The sequence below is a fragment of the Pan paniscus genome, chromosome 4, assembly GCF_029289425.2.
Source record: "Pan paniscus chromosome 4, NHGRI_mPanPan1-v2.0_pri, whole genome shotgun sequence".
NCBI lineage: Eukaryota > Metazoa > Chordata > Mammalia > Primates > Hominidae > Pan > Pan paniscus.
Genome location: NC_073253.2, coordinates 136,364,307 through 136,386,424, shown reverse-complemented (window position 1 = coordinate 136,386,424; position 22,118 = coordinate 136,364,307). Strand labels below are relative to the sequence as shown.

At 37.4% G+C, this 22,118-nt stretch overlaps 1 protein-coding gene across 1 annotated transcript; it reads right to left on the bottom strand.

Moving 5' to 3' along the window:
- Positions 1-4,044: 4,044 nt before the first annotated feature.
- Positions 4,045-21,837, bottom strand: LOC103783391 (protocadherin beta-4). Its single transcript, XM_008954538.5, has one exon. It carries the CDS (start codon positions 7,914-7,916, stop codon positions 5,529-5,531), a length of 2,388 nt encoding a protein of 795 aa, XP_008952786.3. The 5' UTR covers positions 7,917-21,837; the 3' UTR covers positions 4,045-5,528.
- Between the last annotated feature and the right edge of the window lie 281 nt (positions 21,838-22,118).

The following is a 22,118-nucleotide window of genomic DNA, read 5'->3' as shown; positions in this document are numbered from 1 at the left end:
TTGTAGTTATTTAATTGGGATGTATTCAGTCTTAAAACTAACATTTCTGGTATATTTACTTCTTTATGATTATAAAAAACTTCTCTTTATCTCTAGTAATGTATCTTTCCTTAAAGTCTCTTTTGTCTTATGTAAATACAGCTACCTAGATTTATTTTGGCTAGTGTTTATATTACTATATACCTTATCCAATTCTTTTAAACCTTCACTCTTTCTGTGTTCACACACACACAATTTGATAGCATAGAGTTGAGTTTTTCTTTAATCTAGTCTGACAATTTTTGTTGTTTAATTGGATTATTTAATCCAAATAAAATTAATAAAATATCTGATATATTTCCATTTATACTTACCATCTAATTACTTTTCTATTTGTCACTAAAGTTTAATTTTTCTTTTTGATTATTCAAATATTTTTAATTTTTCTTCCTTCAATTAGTGTTTTATTACTTTGAGGATTATCCAAGAAATTACAGCATGCATCTTCAATATACAAGAATCTAACGCACGTTAGTAATTTTACTACTTCCATGATAATGCTTACAGCCTTAACACTTTTTAACTCTATTTATACCTTTGCCTTTTACATTATTGTTGTTATAAATTTAAATTTTACATATAATTTAAATCCTTTAAGAAACTAGTATTAATATTATTGCCTTGTATAATCAATATTCAATCAACATTCATGTACATTGACCTTTCTTATTGCTCTTCATTTATTCCTGCAATTCTGTGATTTCCTTTGGATTGTTTTCCTTCTGCCTAATGCATTTATTTCATTAAAAGCATTTCTTGGCCAAATGCAGTAGCTCACGCCTGTAATCCCAACACCTTCAGAGGCCAAGGCGGGTGGATCCCTTGAGGTCAGGAGTTTGAGACCAGCCTGGCTAACATGGTGAAACCCTGTCTCTACTAAAAATACAAAAATTAGCCAGGTGTGGCGGCACATGTCTGTAATCCCCTCTACTCAGGAGGCTGAGATGGGGAGAATAGCTTGGACCCAGGAGGTGGAGATTGCAGTGAGCCGAGATTGTGCCACTGCACTCCAGCCTAGACAACAGAGTGAGACTCTGTCTCAAAAAAAAAAAAAAAAGTATTTCTTTTAGTGCAGATGTGACTGTCATTAATTCCCTTCATTTTTGTCTGAAAACTGCATTCATTTTTGAAGGATATGTTTGCTGGCATAGAATTCTAACCTGGTAGTAATTTTCTTTCAGGACTTTAAAGATGTCATTCCTTTGTCTTTTGATTTCCTGATTTATGTTGAAAAGTCAACTCTCCATTTTACTGATGCTCCTTTAACAGGAATGTTTTATTTCTTACATGGTTGGTTCTCAAATTATCTCTTTGACTTTGGTCTTGAGACGCTTTCCTATGATATGCCTAAGTAGGCTTTGTTTTTATTTAGCCTGTTATTATTTATTTCTTGAATATCTTGAAGGATTAAGGATTTTCACCAATTTTGGAAAATTCTTTATCATTATCTCTTCAAATATTGCCTCATTCTTGTTCTCTCAGTATGTTAGAGTTTTTAAAAATTACATTCCACACATCACTAATGTTCTTTTCTGTATATTTTATTATTTTATTCTCTGTGCTTATATTTGGATGTTAATATTGAATTGTCTTGCATCCACTAATCCTGTATCATTTTATGACTATGACATTAAACCATTTAAATAGTTTTAATTTCAGATAATATAATTTTTCAGTTCTAGAATTAACTTTCACTTTTAAAGTTCAATTCTCCAGTGAAATTATCTCTTTATTTTCTCTATTGTTCTTTACTTTTAACATATTAGTCTTACTTATTTTAACATCATTCAGTTAATTTTAATATCTGAATCATCTATGGGTAATTTTTATTGTCTTTTTTTTTCTCTTGGTTTTATTCATGTATCCAGTTTTTGGTGTGTGTACTTAGGAATTTTTTATTGAATGTTGAATATTTACATAAAAAGCTATCCAAGGTTAAGATATTATCTTCCTCCAGCAAGAGTTCACCTTTTCCACTGTTAACTTGATAGAGTTCTGTCTAAACAAATCATCTCAACTGAAACAGGCACTGGGCTTTGTCAAGGTTCTTTGCAGTCCTGATAAGCACCTGGCTCTCCAGAATTTTCAGCTGAGAACTTGGTATATTCTCCACAGCCCCTTCCCATGGCAGATCCTAAACTCTAATGTTTCAATAGCAAGACTATTAAAACTTCACTTTCTTTTTCAGAAATTTTCCAGTTAGGATTTTAGTCTTTTTCCCTGGGCTTCCCTGAGTTTGACAAGTGTCCTGAGGGGAAAATTTGGCCATGAACTTGAATCTTCCAGTCGACCCCAACAGCTATTGAAGTTACTCTGTCTCTGACAAAAGCTTTTTGTTTGTTCTCAGACTTAGCATATTTCCTCAGGGTAAAACTCCTGTCAGGAGTCAGTTTTCACCTCCGAGAATTTTCCTTCTCAGGAATCTTGGCCCATTCAGATCTTATTATATTATCTGTTTTCAGTTACTTCAAACAGATAATTTTACATTTTAACCAATTTTTAGAGTTGCTTTCTGCGGCTAGATAATCCATCTACTCTGGAAGCAGAATTTCACCAAATATATGCATAGTTTTAACCTTAGACTATTTAAAATATATTTTGTAACTTTTGATAGTAAAAGAAGAGGGGATCATTTTGTTCTGTTCTGTTTTGTTTTGTTTTGTTTTGTTTTGTTTTGAGACAGGGTCTTGCTGGGTCTCCCAGGCTGGAGTGCAGTGGCCTGATCATAGCTCACTACAGCCTCAAACTCTTAGGCTCAGGCAATTTTCCTGCCTCAGCCTCCCAAGTAGCTGGGACTACAGATGTGTGCTACCATGACCAGCTAACTTTTTGTTGTGATTGTTGAAACAGGGATCTCACTATATTGCCCAGGCTGGTCTCAAACTCCTGGCCTCAAGCGATCCTCCCCACTTGGCCTCCCAAAGTGCTGGGATTACAGGCATGAGCCACCACACCCAGCCAAGGAGAGGGGATTCTAAATTGATATGGGCTACGTTGCCTTCAGAATTTCTGTCTCCAAAACAGCGTGTGTTAAATTCACTATATGCTGTGCCTAAAAATAACAGTAGCAGAGGAACTGTAAAAGATGCATATATAATAGATTAATTTGAGAAAATACCTGTTGGGATGGGTGTTATTATCAAGATTCTTGGCCTCCATTCTCTAATTTTGTTCTGTGACAATAGAACTGGCCTATTTTCATAAGGTATGCATGTTGTGAAAGTTATTTGGATCGTGTTTACAACTAAATTCTAATAATTGAATTTTTAAATGTTGATCTATACTACACCAAAGTCTGGTAGTAGCCCCTAGCTGGTAAGGAATGAGTCATGCTTTATGAATACCTCCAAGGATGATGTCGGTTTGGGGTGTTTATTTGAACGGTCTCATTTGGGTGATTATACGAATTGGACTTACCCTGCATAAACAACAAAAAAAATGATTTTGGACTTTCATCATGTCAATATATAGTTGGTGAAAACTTCAACCAGATTTCTTACTTGTCATCATAAATAAAAGCTATTTCTTTTTTTTTAAATTTTTTTGAGACAGAGTCTCACTCTGTCACCCAGGCTGGAGTGCAGTGGTGTGATCTCTGTGGCTGGAGGTGCGGCTCACCACAACCTTCACCTCCCAGGTTCAAACAATTCTCCTGCTTCAGCCTCTCCTGTAGCTGGGATTACAGGTGTGCACCACCACACCCAGCTAATTTTTGTGTTTTTTTTTTTTAGAGACGGGATTTCCCCATTTTGCCCAGGCTGGTCTTGAATTCCTGGCCTCAGGTGATCCGCCTGCCTCCCAAAGTGCTGGGATTATAGACATGAGCCACCACACCCGGCCTCAAAGCTATTTCATTTAAATAGCTAATAATAAATGGAAGAAGACATTAAAGTTGACTACCATATTTATGTCTTACATATTTGTATGTTATATTCTGTTCTCACTTTATATCTTCTTCACTTTGATTTTTAAATTGAATAAATGCTAAAAAATCTGTTTCAAGAATAACAGTCAATTTTCCTTTTTATTTCATTACACGTTTAGAAAAAAAGAGTAATTCAAGGAAAAGTGCAAGCAATTTAACTCCAGTAGGATGATACTTGAGATTTAAAAATAAATGTTAGATTATAAAGCAAGTTCTTCAGTTGCTCATATTCTGCCAAAAGTAAAATAGAGGTGTCCTATAGTTATATCCATACAACTTTACCTAGCTTACTGGGCTTACTGATCACAGCATAAAACAATTTTAATTCAGATAAATTTATTACTGTTCCAGTCTATACAAGAACTGTATATACAAAATAATATTTATTTCATGCAAGTGCAACTTTGGCATAATTGAGAAGTTAAATTAATTCAAAATAACTGAAGGTTACCTTAAAGAACAGATAAAAATAATTAAGCATTTAAAAATTATTTTTGTAAAGGCTGTCCATATCTGCAAAGTAATGTACAGTGAAAAACCTGAGATCAACCGATTATCAGATTTAAACAGAATAGCCAAGGTGCAGAAGAAATTTCGTGATTCTTTTGAAAGATGGGGAGAAGCTGTAGGAAAACCAAAAAATATATACATATTAAAGTATACTTGGATTTCTATTTATAGGGAGTAAAAGGGAGCACAAGGAGACCTATGATGCTCTCAAGAGTCTTGATTTTGGGGAGAAATTTAGGGCTTATTTCAGATTCTGAGTTTTTTTTTAAGATGATATCAGGCCATGATTTAACAGTTTTATTTATTGAAAGGTTATGACAAATTATATGAGATTTTTCTCTTTAAAAATTGTTTATAAATAAGTTATTTTTACAAAATTTAATATTAGCATTCATGGAACATTACAATGTGCTAGGTAAGTAGCAACCAAATAAACAAAATAATCACTAGACATGTGGTGGTCACAAGAGGAAAAGGACCACAATTTTAGTGTATTACCAATGTAGTGAAGTGCATGTTTATATACAATTTGTGAAAAATGAGTAAACTAAATTTTACATTCATGGCTATTAAGAGGGCTTAGCCTAGTATAGTCAACCAGAAAGGACAAGGTAATTATAAAGTTAAATACAAAACTTTCAAACACTCTGGCCTTGCAAACATTAAGTTACATGGTAAAGACTGGCACAACAAATATTTAGAAATTCAAGATTCATATATTCACTTAAATGTTCCATTAAAAGGATGTTAATTTAAGAATTTCATTAAAATATAATTTATTTTTATCCTAATTGAGTAATTTATGGTTACAAAAAGATTAATCACCAATAGATCAAATATAGAGAAAATCCATACTCAATATCCAGTATAACTAAAAATGTTAAGTGCAATTAATAACAATAAAAAAGGGACAAATTTAGCTTTACCAGGGACATGCGTAGGTTTGAAATTGCGGTATGAATATTTAGATAAGTAGACAATTTTTTTAAATAAAGGCATTGCAGTGGGAAGTTTGACAAAACTAACGGGCAGTTCACTGAACTAAATACAATACTTAACTGAATACCAAGCTATTTCTGAACTTGGGGTTTTCCTTAACTTCCCTCCCGGTGTCCTGAACCAAGAGATTAGGAAATATTGGCTTCAGGAACTTGAACTCACCAGTCCCAGAGTCTCCTGTCAGACACACCTCGTACTGGTAGCTCTGGGACAGGGTCCCGGTGCCGCTTACGTCCACCAGATGCCCTGGAAAGGGGCCCTCGGGCACCGAGCAGCGACCCACCGAGGCCGCCCTGCTCCTCCTGCACAGCCGCACCGCCACGAACAGGAGCACCGAGAAGAGGAAGAGCGACGACACCGAGGCCAACGCCACCACCAGGTAGACGGTGAGGGAGTCGGCCTGGGCCTGGGCCGGTGCCGCCTCCGGGAGAGGCAGGTAGGGCTGGGAGAAGCCGTCCACCAGGAGCACGTGCAGCGTGGCGGTGGCCGAGCGCGGAGGCTCGCCATTGTCCTTGACCAGCACCACCAGCCTGTGCTTGGCCGCGTCGCGCTCGCTCAGCAGCCTGGCGGTGCGCACCTCGCCATTGTGCGCCCACACGCCGAACAGCCCGGGCTCCGTGGCCTTGAGCAGCTGGTACGACAGCCAGGCGTTCTGGCCCGAGTCGCCGTCCACCGCCACCACCTTGGTCACCAGGTAGCCCGGCTCGGCCGCCCGGGGCACCAGCTCGGTGCAGGGCGCGGAGCCGTTCTGCAGCGGGTACAGCACGAAGGGCGAGTTGTCGTTGGCGTCCAGCACCAGCACGCGCACCACTGCCTCGCTGCTCAAAGCCGGAGAACCGCGGTCTGAGGCGCCCACGCGGAACTCGAAAGCCTGCAGGGCCTCGTAGTCCAGCGACCTGAGGGCGAACAGGTGGCCGTTGTCCGCGTTGATGGAGACCAGGGAAGAGAGGGGCAGGTGCGGGTCCTGGGGCGGCAGCAGCGAGTAGGTGACCTGGGCGTTGGTGCCCGAGTCTCTGTCTGTGGCGCGGACACTGCCGATGTGCAGGGCGGGGCTGTTGTTCTCGCGGACGAACAGGGTGTAGGAGGTTTGGGTGAAGGCGGGGGCGTTGTCATTGACGTCGGAGACCTGCACGGTTATGCTCTGCTGGGTTTTCAGCCTGGGTGTCCCCAAATCAGTGACGGTGATGGTGATGTTGTACTCAGCGCTGGTCTCTCGGTCCAGTGGTCTCTCTGTTACCAGGGTGTAAAAATTCTTCAAAGTTGGTTTTAGAATAAACGGTAGATTATCTGGAATAGAGCAAATCATCTTTCCATTTTCTCCGGAATCTCTATCTCGAATTCGGAAGATAGAGACTACCGTCTCAGGAGCATTTTCTGGGATGGAGCTGGTGAGTGAAGATATGATAAGTTCTGGGGGATTGTCATTCACATCCACCACCTCTATGACTACAGTGCCTTTTCCAGAAAGGCCTCCTCCATCTGTGGCCTCAATTTCTACATGGTAAGATTTAATTTTTTCGAAATCCAATTTTTTTTTCAACAGTATTTCTCCCGTGACTTCATTTATTGAGAAAGTTTGTTTAATTTCATCTGATGCTTGGAATAAGCCATAAGAAACACTCCCGAAGTTTCCAGCATCTATATCTCTAGCTAAGACCCTAACAATTGGAGAGTCTAGGGGGCTGTTTTCCAGGACCTGCACCCCATATGGAGTGTGCACAAACTCAGGAGCATTGTCATTGATGTCCATGATCAGGATTCGAACCATGACCGTGCCAGACCTAGGTGGAGACCCACCATCCAGCGCCACGAGGGTTAAGCTGAACTCAGGCTGCTCCTCTCGATCCAGTGGTTTGTCCTGCACCAAATCTGGGTATTTCTTGCCCTCACTATGATTTCGAGTGAGAATGTGAAAATGAGAATTGGGGCTGATTGTGTATTTTTGAAGACCATTGCTGCCCACATCCAAATCCTCAGCTATTAGCAACGGAAATAGAGTACCCGGCTGGCTATTTTCTAGTATTTTCAAGAGCACTTCCCTTTCAGGGAATACTGGAGAGTGATCATTTATGTCCTGGATCAATAATTCTCCTTGAAAAAATTGCACCGGCATTTCCAGGAACACTTGGAAATGCAGTACACACGGTTCAATAGGACCGCAGAGCTCTTCCCGGTCTAGTTTCTCCCTCAGAAGCAAATCTCCAGTCTGACGATCCAGCTGCAAACGCTGCTTGTCATCGTCAGACAGCACCCGGGCTGACCGGGAGGCCAGTTCCCCAATTCCCAGGCCCAGATCCTTGGCCAGATGGGCTACAAAGGAGCCGCTCTCTGTTTCCTCCAACACAGAATAACGAATAGGCTCGAGGCGAACCTGAGACAAGAACACCATCAAAATAAAGGCCAACACTTGCCTGTTTGGATGAATTCTCCCTAGCTTCTTCATGTTGGAGTCCAGGTCCCTATATCCAATCCCTTCAGCAACCGCAACGAGACTTGAGACATTCAATTCCAATTTCTTGCTTGGAGGAATCGTCACACAGTTGCTTATAATATTAAATTTGTTTAGTATATCGCTGCCCCAAGCCGTTGGTAAACCTGCACTGCTTGTAACGCTTCTTCCGTGTGTTTTTGATTGCGTCTAGCGACACAAAAGAATACGCGCGAGCTTTTTAGGGCTCATTATTCACAACTTAGCCTGCAGCGCCACCCTGCGTCTTGATTGAGAAATTAACAACTTCAAGACAGCGTATTTGGGAAGTTTTAAAATAAAAGCCATTCTTAAGAGCATAGAATTTTTACAAACTTTGCTACATTAAACTGCATAATTTAAAAGGTTATTTCATTACAGTGCACGAACCAGAATAATCATGAGCACAAATCAAGAAGATATCTCAGACTCCCCACACGCTTATCTGTGAAACTTCAAAGAACTCCATTTCTTCTTTACATAATCCAACCACAGGAGACAAATTTTTATACACTTTCAATTCAATTCTTAGTAGTTATATATGTTCTTTTCTAAGAATGTGAGGACTTTGTGATGATGCAAAAGTTTAAGATGTTCTCTATACATGGTCTAAAGCGGGACTACCTTTGAAACGAAAGGTTCTATTTTCCTACTTTAATGTGCAAATAGTAATACAGGTGAATAAACAGGTATCTTGTTTTGTATCAAGTAATTTATAGTGTGAACCTACATTGAACCTAGGAGTAAGGCAAATAGTATTAGAATCACAGATTCTTAGAACTAAAGAGGAAATAAAAGATAAGGAAAGTAAAACTGAAGCTCAGAGGGTAACAGGACTTGATTATTCTATGTGACTATTATGAGGATAATGTCAAGACAAAAGTGAGTAACAGTCACAGAATTTTGTGAAGATAAAGGCTTTAAGCTGAACTTATTTAGCAAGATAGTTGTAATCTATATTTTACAATGAGTTTGCCTGTTACCACACTCACCTTTTGTATCCCAGATATCATATTCCTTGACCAGCTAATTTTGGGGAAAACAAGAAGCACTGATTTAAAATATTTTATTCTGTGACCAAAGGGTGACTTAGGCTGTCTCTACTCAGATATAGTGAAGTAAAGAGACTTGTGTATAAAATGGATCCCACCACAGTGTGTAGCTACTGTGATTACTCTCAAACAATAAGAAAGAATGGTACCACTGAGACACAGTTAACCAATTTATTGGTTGCGATTAATACACTGAATGGAGCACCACTTATCTTGCCACATATAAGATTTTCTCCCCTTAAATATCTTGTTATTTTATTTAATTATCCAATTCATATAAGTAATTATAATTTATAATTCATGTTAAATTAATTCTTTTTAAAGCATGAAATCTGAGACTTCAGATTCTGATAGTGATAGAAAGTATTAGTAAAAATTTTTGAAAGATACATGGATTTTATTTAGTAAATACAAGTTGAATTAATAAATTAATCCACTCAAATGATGTTTTTATCTATAAGCAGATTATTGTCAGATCATATATTCAGCCTTGAACATGTCTGAAACTGAATACAGAATCTTGAGAATATAATACATGCTAAGCATTATATAACTAAATTTACTTTGATTCTATTTCCATTAATTAATTCCTATAAGGGATATATCAATGGCAGTAATAATAATATTAACATCTTAGAATTTTCTTTCACATTTAAAGTAAATCAGAAAAGATACACTATGCATCACTATTAAATGAAAAATAATAAAAATATATACTGAAAAGAATAAAAAGAAAGAGTATTATTTTAGACATAACTGGAAAACAAGTCTCCTGGGCAAACCAAAGAGAAAATTGTTTCTAATAACCAGGTTTTAGTTAGATTCAAGTTAATGCATTCAGGACAAAATTCAAACCATATTTTGTTTACTTACTCCTACATGTTGACATAGAGTAAGAATTGGGTCTTTTCAGTTCCTTTTGCAATCCAAAAGTAAATGAAATCTCAATAACATTAACATATATATCCACTATACACCAGATATTTTTCTAAGCATTTTGCATATATTGACTCATTTTATCACCCCAACAACCCTATGAAGTGGGCAGTCTTATTAGCCACATTTTAAAGACGAAGAATTGTGGCACACAGAGTTTAAATAACCTGTCCAAAGTCATACAGCATGTGAAACGGCAGAGCCAGGATTTAAACTGTTACTATGTGACTCTAGAAACCATTATTTTCTATACCTAAGCAGAGCTGGAGAGGTGAACAACTTTTCAGATAATTTAGATCCCAACTTCAGCCTTGCCTTGGGTACATGGTTATCATAGGTGAAATATATTTATATTCAAATTTTCAATTATTATTAGAAACTTAAAAATTACTTGTCTCCCTTTAGAGATAGTTAGTTACCAGTAAAGAGAGATGTTTATACAACTTACACATTGGAAGGAAAACTAATACTCAACATTTTTGTCGAGATCATTATCAGGTGAAAAAAATGAAGAGTGACATAATGAATTACTCATAGCCTTAAACATTGGATAAAAATATGTATAGATCTTTTGAAAAGTTGTTTACGTTCTGATAAAGGGTTTAAGGTTACAATCAAGAAGCGTGGCCTAGAAGAATGGCCTAGCATATTATGCCATAGTTTATTTCCCTAAACTGCCATATTTATCAGAAAAAAAAGATCTGTTATACCTGAATGGAGGATAAGCTAATGATATAAGATAAGCTAATGAAGTAAAGAATGAGCACCTGAAAACTATTTCATACCAGTCAGAAAAGCTGTGTTATCCATTCTGAAGGATTCATATGACTATTTACATAATTGGTTGCCAGATCTGAAGCATGATATTTAATTTTTTTTCATTTTAAATATACAAAGAAAGATAAAATAGAGGGATACGCAGGCAACTAGTTGTTCTCTGATAAAATATAGGCAAGAACCTTATCATTGAAGAAAGATAAAAATCATTTTAAAGAAATTTGAGGCTGGGCATGGCAGCTCATGCCTGTAATCCCAGCACTTTTGGAGGCCAAGCAGGAGGATCACTTGAGGTCAGGAGTTTGAGACCAGCCTGAGCAACATAGCAAGATCCTGTCTCTACAAAAAAAAAAAAAAATTATCCAGAGGTGGTGGCATGCACCTGTAGTCCCAGCTACTTGGGAGGCTGAGGTGGGAGGATTGCTTGAGCCTGGGAGATTGAGGCTTCAGTGAGCCATGACTGTGCCACTGCACTCCAGCCTGGGTGACAGAGTGAGACTCTTTCTCAAAAAAAAAAAAAAAACAAACAAAAACTATTAAATAAATAAATGAGTTCAGCAAGGTTGCAGAATACAAGATCACTATACAGAAATCAATTGTATTTCTATACAGTAGCATTGAACAAACCAAAAATGAAATCAAGAAAGCAATGGAATTTATAATAGATATCATCAAAAGGAATAAAATGCTTAGGAATAAATTTAACAAAAGAAGTGGGAGAACTGAACACTGAGCACTACAAAACATCATTGAAAGAAATTAAAGAAGATCTAAGTAAATGAAAAGTGTTCATGGATTGGAAGACTTAAGATTGTTAAAATATTGGTATGCTCCAAATTGCTCTACAGATTTAGTGCAATCCCTATCAAAATTTCAGTTGGCTTTTTTGCAGAAATTGGTAAAGTGACCGTAAAATTCACAGGAAAATGCGAGGTACCCAGAATACAATCTTGGGAAAAGAGGAACAAAGTTGAAAAGCCCACACTTTCTGATTGTGAAGATATATTCTAAGTTATATATCACATATTTGAGTATTTTGATGTATTAAACTTATAAATGTTATTTTTATTCTAGAAAAAATTATTAGAAATTATCTTAGATTCCATCACAAATTTCTCAAGTCAAACTCTAATTATTCAAGTATCCCCTTCCTACATGTACATTTCAGTGAGTGTGACTTTAAAAATATCTTATAGGTTTAAGTTTGGAAAGTTAGCTAATGTAAATTTTACTTTGCTTTCACCACTGAGCACTATTGTTTGCTTTACAGCTATTTCATTCAAATGGTCAGCTGATGTATCTATTGTACCCATTTAATAGAACATTCCAGGAGATCATTCCTTTTATAAGAATTTCTAATAAATTCCACAAACCATTGATAGTAACCATTTATTATTGAGAGCTTAACATTTTGAAATAGTGCTATTGGAAATATGATTTAAAGAAATAATAGTCAAATTTATCTCTTTCTCTCAAAAATTAATGTTTAATTTTCCTCTATTCTCCCCTTTCAAAGTAAGAACAAAACCATCCTCAAGTCATGGTGAAGTTTTAAAAATACTCTTTCATTTTTAAAATAGACTATTCAAAATAGTATGAATTTAACATTTTTAACTTTAGGACTAGGTATATTCAAATCCCTTTTTAAATCTTTTTTTCTTGAGACAAGGTCACACAGGCCCCTGGAGTGCAGTGACACCATCATAGCTCACTGCAGCCTCGTGCTCCTGGGCTCAAGCAATCTTCATGCCTTGGCCTCCTGAGTAGCTGGGATTACAGGTGCAAGCCACCACATTCAGCTAATTAAAAAAAATTTGTAGAGATGGGGTCTTGTTATGTTGATCATCCTGGTCTTGAACTCCTGGCCTCAAGCATTCCTCCCACCTTGGCCTTCCAAAATGCTGGGATTACAGATATGAACAACTGCAACTGGCTCATTGTTTGATTTTAACATGCTGAACCAACCTTGCATTCCTGAGATAAATCCCACTTGGCCATGGTATGTAATCATTTTTATGTGATACTAGAGTCAGTTTGCTAAAATTTTGTTGAGAATGTTTGCATCTATATCCATAAGAGAAATTGGTATGTATTTTTTCCCTTGTGTTATCACTGTCTGGTTTTGTCATCATGTTAATACTGGCCTTTATAGAATAGAGTTGAAAAGTGGTCCCTGCTCCTCTATTTTTTGAATGAATATATTAAGTACTGGTGTTAATTCTTCTTTAAACATTTGGTAGAATTGACCAGTGAAGCCATCTGGTTCTGGGCTTTTCTTTGTGGAAAGTTTTTGATTACTGGTTCGATCTCTTATTACAGGTCTATTCAGGTTTTTTGTTAGGTTGGTGTAAAAGTAATTGTGTTTTTTGCCATTGAAAGTGATAGCAAAACCACAACTACTCTTGCACCAACCTAGTATTTCTCCTTAGTCAGTTTTGGCAATTACAGGTCTATTCACATTTTCTATTTCTCCTTAGTCAATTTTGGTAGTTTGTGTTTTCCATTTAATCTAGGGGTTTTTTTTTTCCATTTCATCTAGGTTTTCTAATTTGTTGGCTTAAAGTTGTTTATAGTATTCCCTTAAGACCTGTGAAATATGTCATACTTTTTCCTCCTTTTTTTTAATTTTAGTAATTTGAGTCCTCTTTTTTCATCATCAGCCTAGCTAAAGCTTTGCCAATTTTATTGATCTTTTCAAAGCACCAACTTTTAGTTTATTTTCTCCATTGTTTTTCTATTCTGTTTTATTTATTTCCACTCTAATAATTTCTTTCTTCAGCGTGTATTGGTTTTAGTATGCTCTCCTTTTTCTAGCTTCTTAAGGTGGAAGTCTGGGTTACTGATTTGAGATCTTCTTAAAATATATAGGTATTTCAGCTATTATTTTCCCTCTAAGCACAACTTTTATTGTATCCCATAAGTTTTGGTATGTTGCATTTTCATTTTTATTAATTTCAGAGTATTTTTTAATGTCCTTTGTGATTTCTTCTTTGATTCATTGTTTTTTAAAATGTTTAATTTCCACATATTTGTGAATTTCCCAAATTTTCTTCTGCCACTGCTTTCTAATTTCATTTCATTGTAGCTGGAAAACATACTTTATGTGATTTTAACTCTTTCAAATTCATTAAGACTTGTTTTATGGCCTAAAATATAGTCTATCCTGGAGAATGTTTCATATGCACTTGAAAATAATGTGTATTCTGCTGTTGTTAGATGGAGTGTTCTGTTAAGTACTGTTGGTTTATAACATTATTCAAGTCTTCTTTTCTCATGTTGATACTGTTTCATTGTTTTATCATTTATTGAAAATTGTGGTATTAAAGTCTTCAGCTATTATTGTCAAATTGTCTAACTTTTCATTTGTGTCTCTTTTTGCTCCATTTATTTTCGGTTTCTATTATTAGGTGCATATATGTTTATGATTATTATGTTTTCCTAATGGATTGACCCTTTTACTATTATAAAATTCCCCTCCTTAACTTTTCATTTTTAGTAACTTTTGTGCTTGTTTTATAGTATATTTTGCTTGATATTAATGTAGGCATTCTAGCTCCTTGGGTTACTATCTACATAGTATATCTTTTTCCATCTTTTTACTTTCAACGTATGTGTGTCTTTGAATCTAAAGTTTCTCTTGGTAGACAGCCTAGAGTTGGATCATTTCTAAAAATCCATTCTGCCAACTTCTGCTTTTTAATTGAAGTGTGTAATTCATTCATATTTAACATAGTTGCTGATAAGGTAGATTTATATTGGCAATTTGCTTTGTTTTCTATGTCTTATTATTTTATTTCCTCATTGTTCTCTTTTGTGTTAAACACATATTTTCTTGGGTACCATTTTAATTGACTTCTCAATTTTTTTTACCTTTTTTAGTTATTTTCTTGGTGGTTTCTCTGATTATTAAAGTGAACATCTTTTACCAATCTAGCTCAGATTAATATCAATTAAATTTCAATAGTATATAGAATTTTGTTTCTATATAGCTATGTTATCTCTCCCCTCCTTTGTGTTACATTGTCATACAAATTACATCTTTACAAATTATATACCTATGAACATAGATTGATTATTATTGCTTTATGCAGTGTTCTTTTCAATAAAAAATTTACAAATAAAAACACATTTATAGTTCCCTAGATATATATATATATGCCTATAAGTTACTTTCCCTTTATGAGGCTTTTATTTTTTGATGTGGATTAAAGTTACTTATTGGTGTCCTTTTATTTTAGCCCAAATGACTACCTTTAATATTTCTTTGTAGAGTAGGTTTGCTACCAATGTAATCAGTCACTTATTATTTTTTGGTAATATCTTAATTTCTCTTTCATTTTTGAAAGATACTTTTGGTGGATATAGAATTATTGGTTGATAGTCCCTTTAAGACACATTCAAAGCAGTGTGTAGAGGGAAATTTATAGCACTAAATGCCCACAAGAGAAAGCAGGAAAGATCTAAAATTGACACCCTAACATCACAATTAAAAGAACCAGAGAAGCAAGGGCAAACACATTCAAAAGCTAGCAGAAGGCAAGAAATAACTAAGATCAGAGCAGAATTGAAGGAAATAGAGACACAAAAAAAACCTTCAAAAAATAAATGGATCCAGGAGCTGGTTTTTTGAAAAGATCAACAAAATTGATAGACCGCTAGAAAGACTAATAAAGAAGAAAAGAGAGAAGAATCAAATAGACGCAATAAAAAAATGACAAAGGGGATGTCGCCACCGATCCCACAGAAATACAAACTACCATTAGAGAATACTATAAACACCTCTACGCAAATAAACTAGAAAATCTAGAAGAAATGGATAAATTCCTCGACACATACACCCTCCCAAGACTAAACCAGGAAGAAGTTGAATCTCTGAATAGACCAATAACAGGCTCTGAAATTGAGGCAATAATTAATAGCTTACCAACCAAGAAAAGTCCAGGACCAGATGGATTCACAGCCGAATTCTACCAGAGGTACAAGAAGGAGCTGGTACCATTCCTTCTGAAATTATTCCAATCAACAGAAAAAGAGGGAATCCTCCCTAACTCATTTTATGAGGCCAGCATCATGCTGATACCAAAGCCTGGCAGAGATACAACAAAAAAAGAGAATTTTAGACCAATATCCCTGATAAACATCGATGCAAAAATCCTCAGTAAAATACTGGCAAACCGAATCCAGCAGCACATCAAAAAGCTTATCCACCATGATCAAGTGGGCTTCATCCCTGGGATGCAAGGCTGGTTCAACATACGCAAATCAGTAAATGTAATCCAGCATATAAACAGAACCAACGACAAAAACCATATGATTATCTCAATAGATGCAGAAAAGGCCTTTGACAAAATTCAACAACGCTTCGTGCTAAAAACTTTCAATAAATTAGGTATTGATGGGACGTATCTCAAAATAATAAGAGCTATCTATGACAAACCCACAGCCAATATCATACTGAATGGGCAAAAACTGGAAGCATTCCCTTTGAAAACCGGCACAAGACAGGGATGCCCTCTCTCACCACTCCTATTCAACATAGTGTTGAAGTTCTGGCCAGGGCAATCAGGCAGGAGAAGGGAATAAAGGGTATTCAATTAGGAAAAGAGGAAGTCAAATTGTCCCTGTTTGCAGATGACAAGATTGTATATCTAGAAAACCCCATCGTCTCAGCCCAAAATCTCCTTAAGCTGATAGGCAACTTCAGCAAAGTCTCAGGATACAAAATCAATGTGCAAAAATCACAAGCATTCTTATACACCAATAACAGACAAACAGAGAGCCAAATCATGAGTGAACTCCCATTCACAATTGCTTCAAAGAGAATAAAATATTTAGGAATCCAACTTACAAGGGATGTGAAGGACCTCTTCAAGGAGAACTACAAACCACTGCTCAATGAAATAAAAGAGGATACAAAGAAATGGAAGAACATTCCATGCTCATGGGTAGGAAAAATCAATATCATGAAAATGGCCATACTGCCCAAGGTAATTTACAGATTCAATGCCATCCCCATCAAGCTACCAATGACTTTCTTCACAGAATTGGGAAAAACTACTTTAAAGTTCATATGGAACCAAAAAAGAGCCCGCATTGCCAAGTCAATCCTAAGCCAAAAAAACAAAGCTGGAGGCATCATGCCACCTGACTTGAAACTATACTAGAAGTCTACAGTAACCAAAACAGCATGGTACTGGTACAAAAACAGAGATACAGACCAATGGAACAGAACAGAGCCCTCAGAAATAATACCATGCATCTACAACCATCTGATCTTTGACAAACCTGACAAAAACAAGAAATGGGGAAACGATTCTCTATTTAATAAATGGTGCTGGGAAAACTGGCTAGCCATATGTAGAAAGCTGAAACTGGATCCCTTCCTTACACCTTATACAAAAATTAATTCAAGATGGATTAAAGACTTAAATGTTAGACCTAAAACCATAATAACCCTAGAAGAAAACCTAGACAATACCATTCAGGACATAGGCATGGCCAAGGACTTCATGTCTAAAACACCAAAAGCAATGGCAACCAAAGCCAAAATTGACAAATGGGATCTAATTAAACTAAAGAGCTTCTGCACAGCAAAAGAAACTACCATCAGAGGGAACAGGCAACCTACAGAATCGGAGAAAATTTTTGCAGTCTACTCATCTGACAAAGGGCTAATATCCAGAATCTTCAAGGAACTCCAACAAATTTACAAGAAAAAAACAAACAACCCCATCAAAAAGTGGGCGAAGGATATGAACAGACACTTCTCAAAAAAAGACATTTATGTAGCCAAAAGACACATGAAAAAATGCTAATCATCACTGGCCATCAGAGAAATGCAAATCAAAACCACAATGAGATACCATCTCACACCAGTTAGAATGGCGATCATTAAAAAGTCAGGAAACAACAGGTGCTGCAGAGGATGTGGAGAAATAGGAACACTTTTACACTGTTGGTGGGACTGTAAACTAGTTCAACCATTGTGGATGTCACTGTGGTGATTCCTCAGGGATCTAGAACTAGAAATACCATTTGACCCAGCAATCCCATTACTGGGTATATACCCAAAGGATTATAAATCATGCTGCTATGAAGACACATGCACAGGTACGTTTATTGCAGCACTATTCACAATAGCAAAGACTTGGAACCAAGCCAAATGTCCAATAATGATAGACTGGATTAAGAAAATGTGGCACATATACACCATGGAATACTATGCAGCCATAAAAAATGATGAAGCTGGAAACCATCATTCTCAGCAAACTATTACAAGGACAAAAAACCAAACACTGCATGTTCTCACTCATAGGTGGGAACTGAATAATGAGAACACATGGACACAGGAAGGGGAACATCACACACCAGGGCCTGTTGTGTGGTGGGAGCGGGGAGGGATAGCATTAGGAGATATACCTAATGTTAAATGACGAGTTAATGGGTGCAGCACACCAATATGGCACATGTATACATATGTAACTAACCTGCACGTTGTGCACATGTACCCTAAACTTAAAGTATAAAAAAAAAAAAAGATATTCCCTTTTAGCACTTTGAATGTGTCATCCCACTCCCCTTTGGCCTCCATTATTCCTGTAAGAAATCAGTGTCAGTCATACTGAGGATAAGATTTTTGAGGATAAGGTATGTGATGAGTTGCTTCTCTCTTGCTGTTTTTGAGGTTCTCTTCTTGTCTTTAGCTTTTGACAGTTTGATCATGATGTCAAGGCATGAATCTCTTTGACTTTATCCTGGTTGGAGTTTGCTGGGCTCCTTGAATGTGAAGGTTAATGTTTCTCATCAAATTTGAGAAATTTTCAGCCATTATTTCAGCTATTCTTTCTGTTATTCTGTCTCCTTCTTCTCCTTCTGGGACTTCAAGTATGTGTAGTTAGTAGGCTTCATGGTGTCCCACAGGTCTCTGTTCATTTTCATTTTTGAAAATCTTTTTGTTGCTAAGACTGGATAATTTCAGTTGATCTATTATTTTTTTCTTTCTTTTTTCTTTCTTTCTCTCTCTTCCTTCCTTCCTTCTTTCTCTCTCTTCCTTCCTTCCTTCTTTCCTTCTTTTTCTTTCTGGGTTTTGTTTTTTTTTTTTTTTTGAGACGGAGTCTTGCACTGTCACCCAGGCTGGAGTGCAGTGGCACAATCTTGGCTCACTGCAAGCTCAGCTTCCTGGGTTCACGCCATTCTCCTGCCTCAGCCTCCAGAGTAGCTGGGACTACAGGCGCCCACCACCACACCCAGCTAATTTTTTTGTATTTTTAGTAGAGACGGGGTTTCACCGTGTTAGCCAGGATGGTCTCGATCTCCTGACCCTGTGATCCGCCCGTCTCGGCCTCCCAAAGTGCTGGGATTACAGCAGTGAGCCACCGCGCCCGGCCCTGTTTGTTTGTTGTTGTTTTTTTTTGAGACAGGGTCTTGCTCTGTCACCCAGACTTTTTGTACTAGACAAGCTCTGATTCAGGCAATTAAAGACAGCCTTGCAAGTGGAGTCCTCCAGGGAACCACCAAACAGATCAAATAATGACAATTCTTTGTGGTGCTGTTCTGTTTCCTCTGGTGGCTGCCAAGCTGCTAATTTTCATTGTGATTGTAAATTGTTAACTTTAAAGGCCACTAAGAAGCTAGAGAGATGGAGATGGAAATAGGCCAGTTAAAATGCCACAAAAACCACTATTTTTAACCAAGAGTCAGACCTTTTTTCCTCAATAAATTTTCCCTAAGTTGCTGCACATCTTTGTTTAAATTTCAGAGTTCTGAAGCAGTAGATTTTGAAAATTTTTCTCATTTTCCTCAGTGCTTTCCTGGAGAAGAGATTTTTCAGAGGTCCATTCTCTACCATTTTCACTGATGTTCAGAATATATTCTTTTTTAAAATTGCAGTAAAATATACGATACCCTTTTTCGTAATAACAAACATAGACAATGAAACTTCAACATTGCCAGTTACCTACTTTAAATTAAATAGAATTAAAACATTTGGGATGAAGAAATTCACTTCCCCAGAGATAAATTTAAACAAAAAACCTCAGAAAGATACAATTTAGAGAACACAATTTTTAAAAAATAAATCTCACATTGTTCTAGAAATTAAATTTCTTTTAAAAGTCTTTCCTCATAGATAGCTCACATTAATTAGAGACAATTGGCTTCAGAAATTTGATATTTGTTTCTGATATTCCAGAAACTTCTCACACTGAAAGCTGTAGAACTAAATCCCAGTGGTGTTGATACTCCCAAAATGCTCAGGAAGAGTCTTTCTTTTGAGCAGCAATGCACTGAAGTTTCCCAGTTGACCCTCCACATCTGAGTAGCACAGGAACAGAGAGAATTGAAAGAGAAAGAAGACTGAGTCAAATCAGTGATCAAGAAAATGGAAATCCTTTTATGGGTGGTTAAAGGAATGGAAGAGAAGACTGGGGTAAGTCCTAGACCAGGTGTAGGATGATCATGGCAAATAAAGGTGGCTTCCACTTGTCCTTAATAACAGCACCAGCTTATGCCTGGTTGTGGTTGTCTTTTAGAAGCCTAGATGTGCTTCACATACTCTGTACTTCCAGGCTGTGGGCCTACATGCTAACATCCAGGGCTCTGAGGCCTCGAATCACCAATAAAATAGTCATGAGTTCTAGCCCAAGTCATCACTGGGTTACCACTTTTTTTCTACCTGGACAGCTCAGTACACAATATAGAATTGCTTTATAATAAATTTTCTTTGTTATCTAGCTATTATAGTTGTGTGTCATCCAGGATCTGCACATCTTGATGCTCAACTCCAGAAAGCTCCAGACACATTTAGAACTCAAACTCTTCAAGAATCTCAAAAACCAGGGACATCAAAGCACACAGGTTCCATTGTCCATGCAGATGGATACCAAGAGAGGGCTGAGGAATACGTCTTTGGGCAGCTGTGGGAAAGTGACTTCGGTATTAGTCCCTAGATAGTCTCTGTTTTTGGCAGTGATACTATCATCATTCTGAGTAGGACTTTTTTTTTTAATTGTGAATTAATAAGGTACATGAGGTTTGGGTCAGGGAATTGTTGACAGTGTTGAAGAACAGTGTGATTATGTTGTGCTATATTTCTTCATGTTAGATTCCACCCTAGTAAGAGATGGTGCAGAGCCCTGACTTCTCTGTTACCAAAATAATTTTATTTTTTGAGATAGAGTCTGGCTGTATTACCCAGGCTACAGCATGATCATGGCTTGCTGCAGCCTCAACTTCCTGGGCTCGAGGATCCTCCCACCTCACCCTCTTCAGTAGCTAGGACCTCAGGTGCATGCCACCACACCCAGTCAATTTTTAAAATTTTTTGTAGAGACAGAGTCTCACTATGTTTCCCAGGCTGTTGTTGAACTCCTGGGCTCAAGCAATCCTCCTGTCTAGGCCTCCCTAAGTGCTGGGATTAAAGGCATGAGCCACTGTGCCCAGTCCCAGAACACTAATTTTTGACAAATGGTTTCATGAGGAGATTGTCTTGGAAGGAGCAAGCCCATTTTGCATTATCACCAGAGTCCCAAGCTATTTTCTAAAAAAAAAAAATAGCAACCACTATTTCAGTGGAATCTTGGAGTATGTTATTATCTTTCTGAGCATTACCATGAATGCTGTAACTTGAATCCAGACCATGATGTTTTCCACATAGTCCCCATGTGTCAATTGCTTCAGTTACAGTTCACTTTTCCTAAAAATCAACTTATTTACTCTGAAGATTGAAACATTTTAAATTTCTCCATTAGCTTCCATGTCTATAGCCTTAGCAGAAACCGTGACAACCAAGAAGCAGTGACATTCCCTGAGATTTTTGCCTCATTGAGCAAATGCAGAACAATACCACCCAAAAGAGCATGGGTCCCAACTCAAACATATTTTTAGTGCTTGGTCCAGAACTTTTACCTGGGTGTGGCAAAGTTGAGCTAAGCTTTTTTCTTTTTTTATTTTCTTTTCTTTTTTCCTTTTTTTTTTTTTTGAGACAGAGTCTCGCTCTTTCGCCCAGGCTGGAGTGCAGTGGGGCGATCTCTGCTCACTGCAAGCTCCGCCTCCTGGGTTCACGCCATTCTCCTGCCTCAGGCTCCCGAGTGGCTGGGACTACAGGCGCGTGCCACCACGCCCGGCTAATTTTTTGTATTTTTTAGTAGAGACGGGGTTTCACCATGTTAGCCAGGATGGTCTTGATCTCTTGACATCGTGATCCACCCACCTCGGCCTCCCAAAGTGCTGGGATTACAGGCGTGAGCCACCGCGCCCGGCGAGCTAAGCTTTTAAATTAAGGCTTGGGTTTGCAGAGGCCAGGGCTGAAACCACCTTGAGACCCCTCTTCTCCTTCTTCCCTTCCCCAGGATTGTCAAAACAAGTACTACTGTGAAAGAAGCTTCCAACAAGAGATAAGTTCTCAATAAAATAT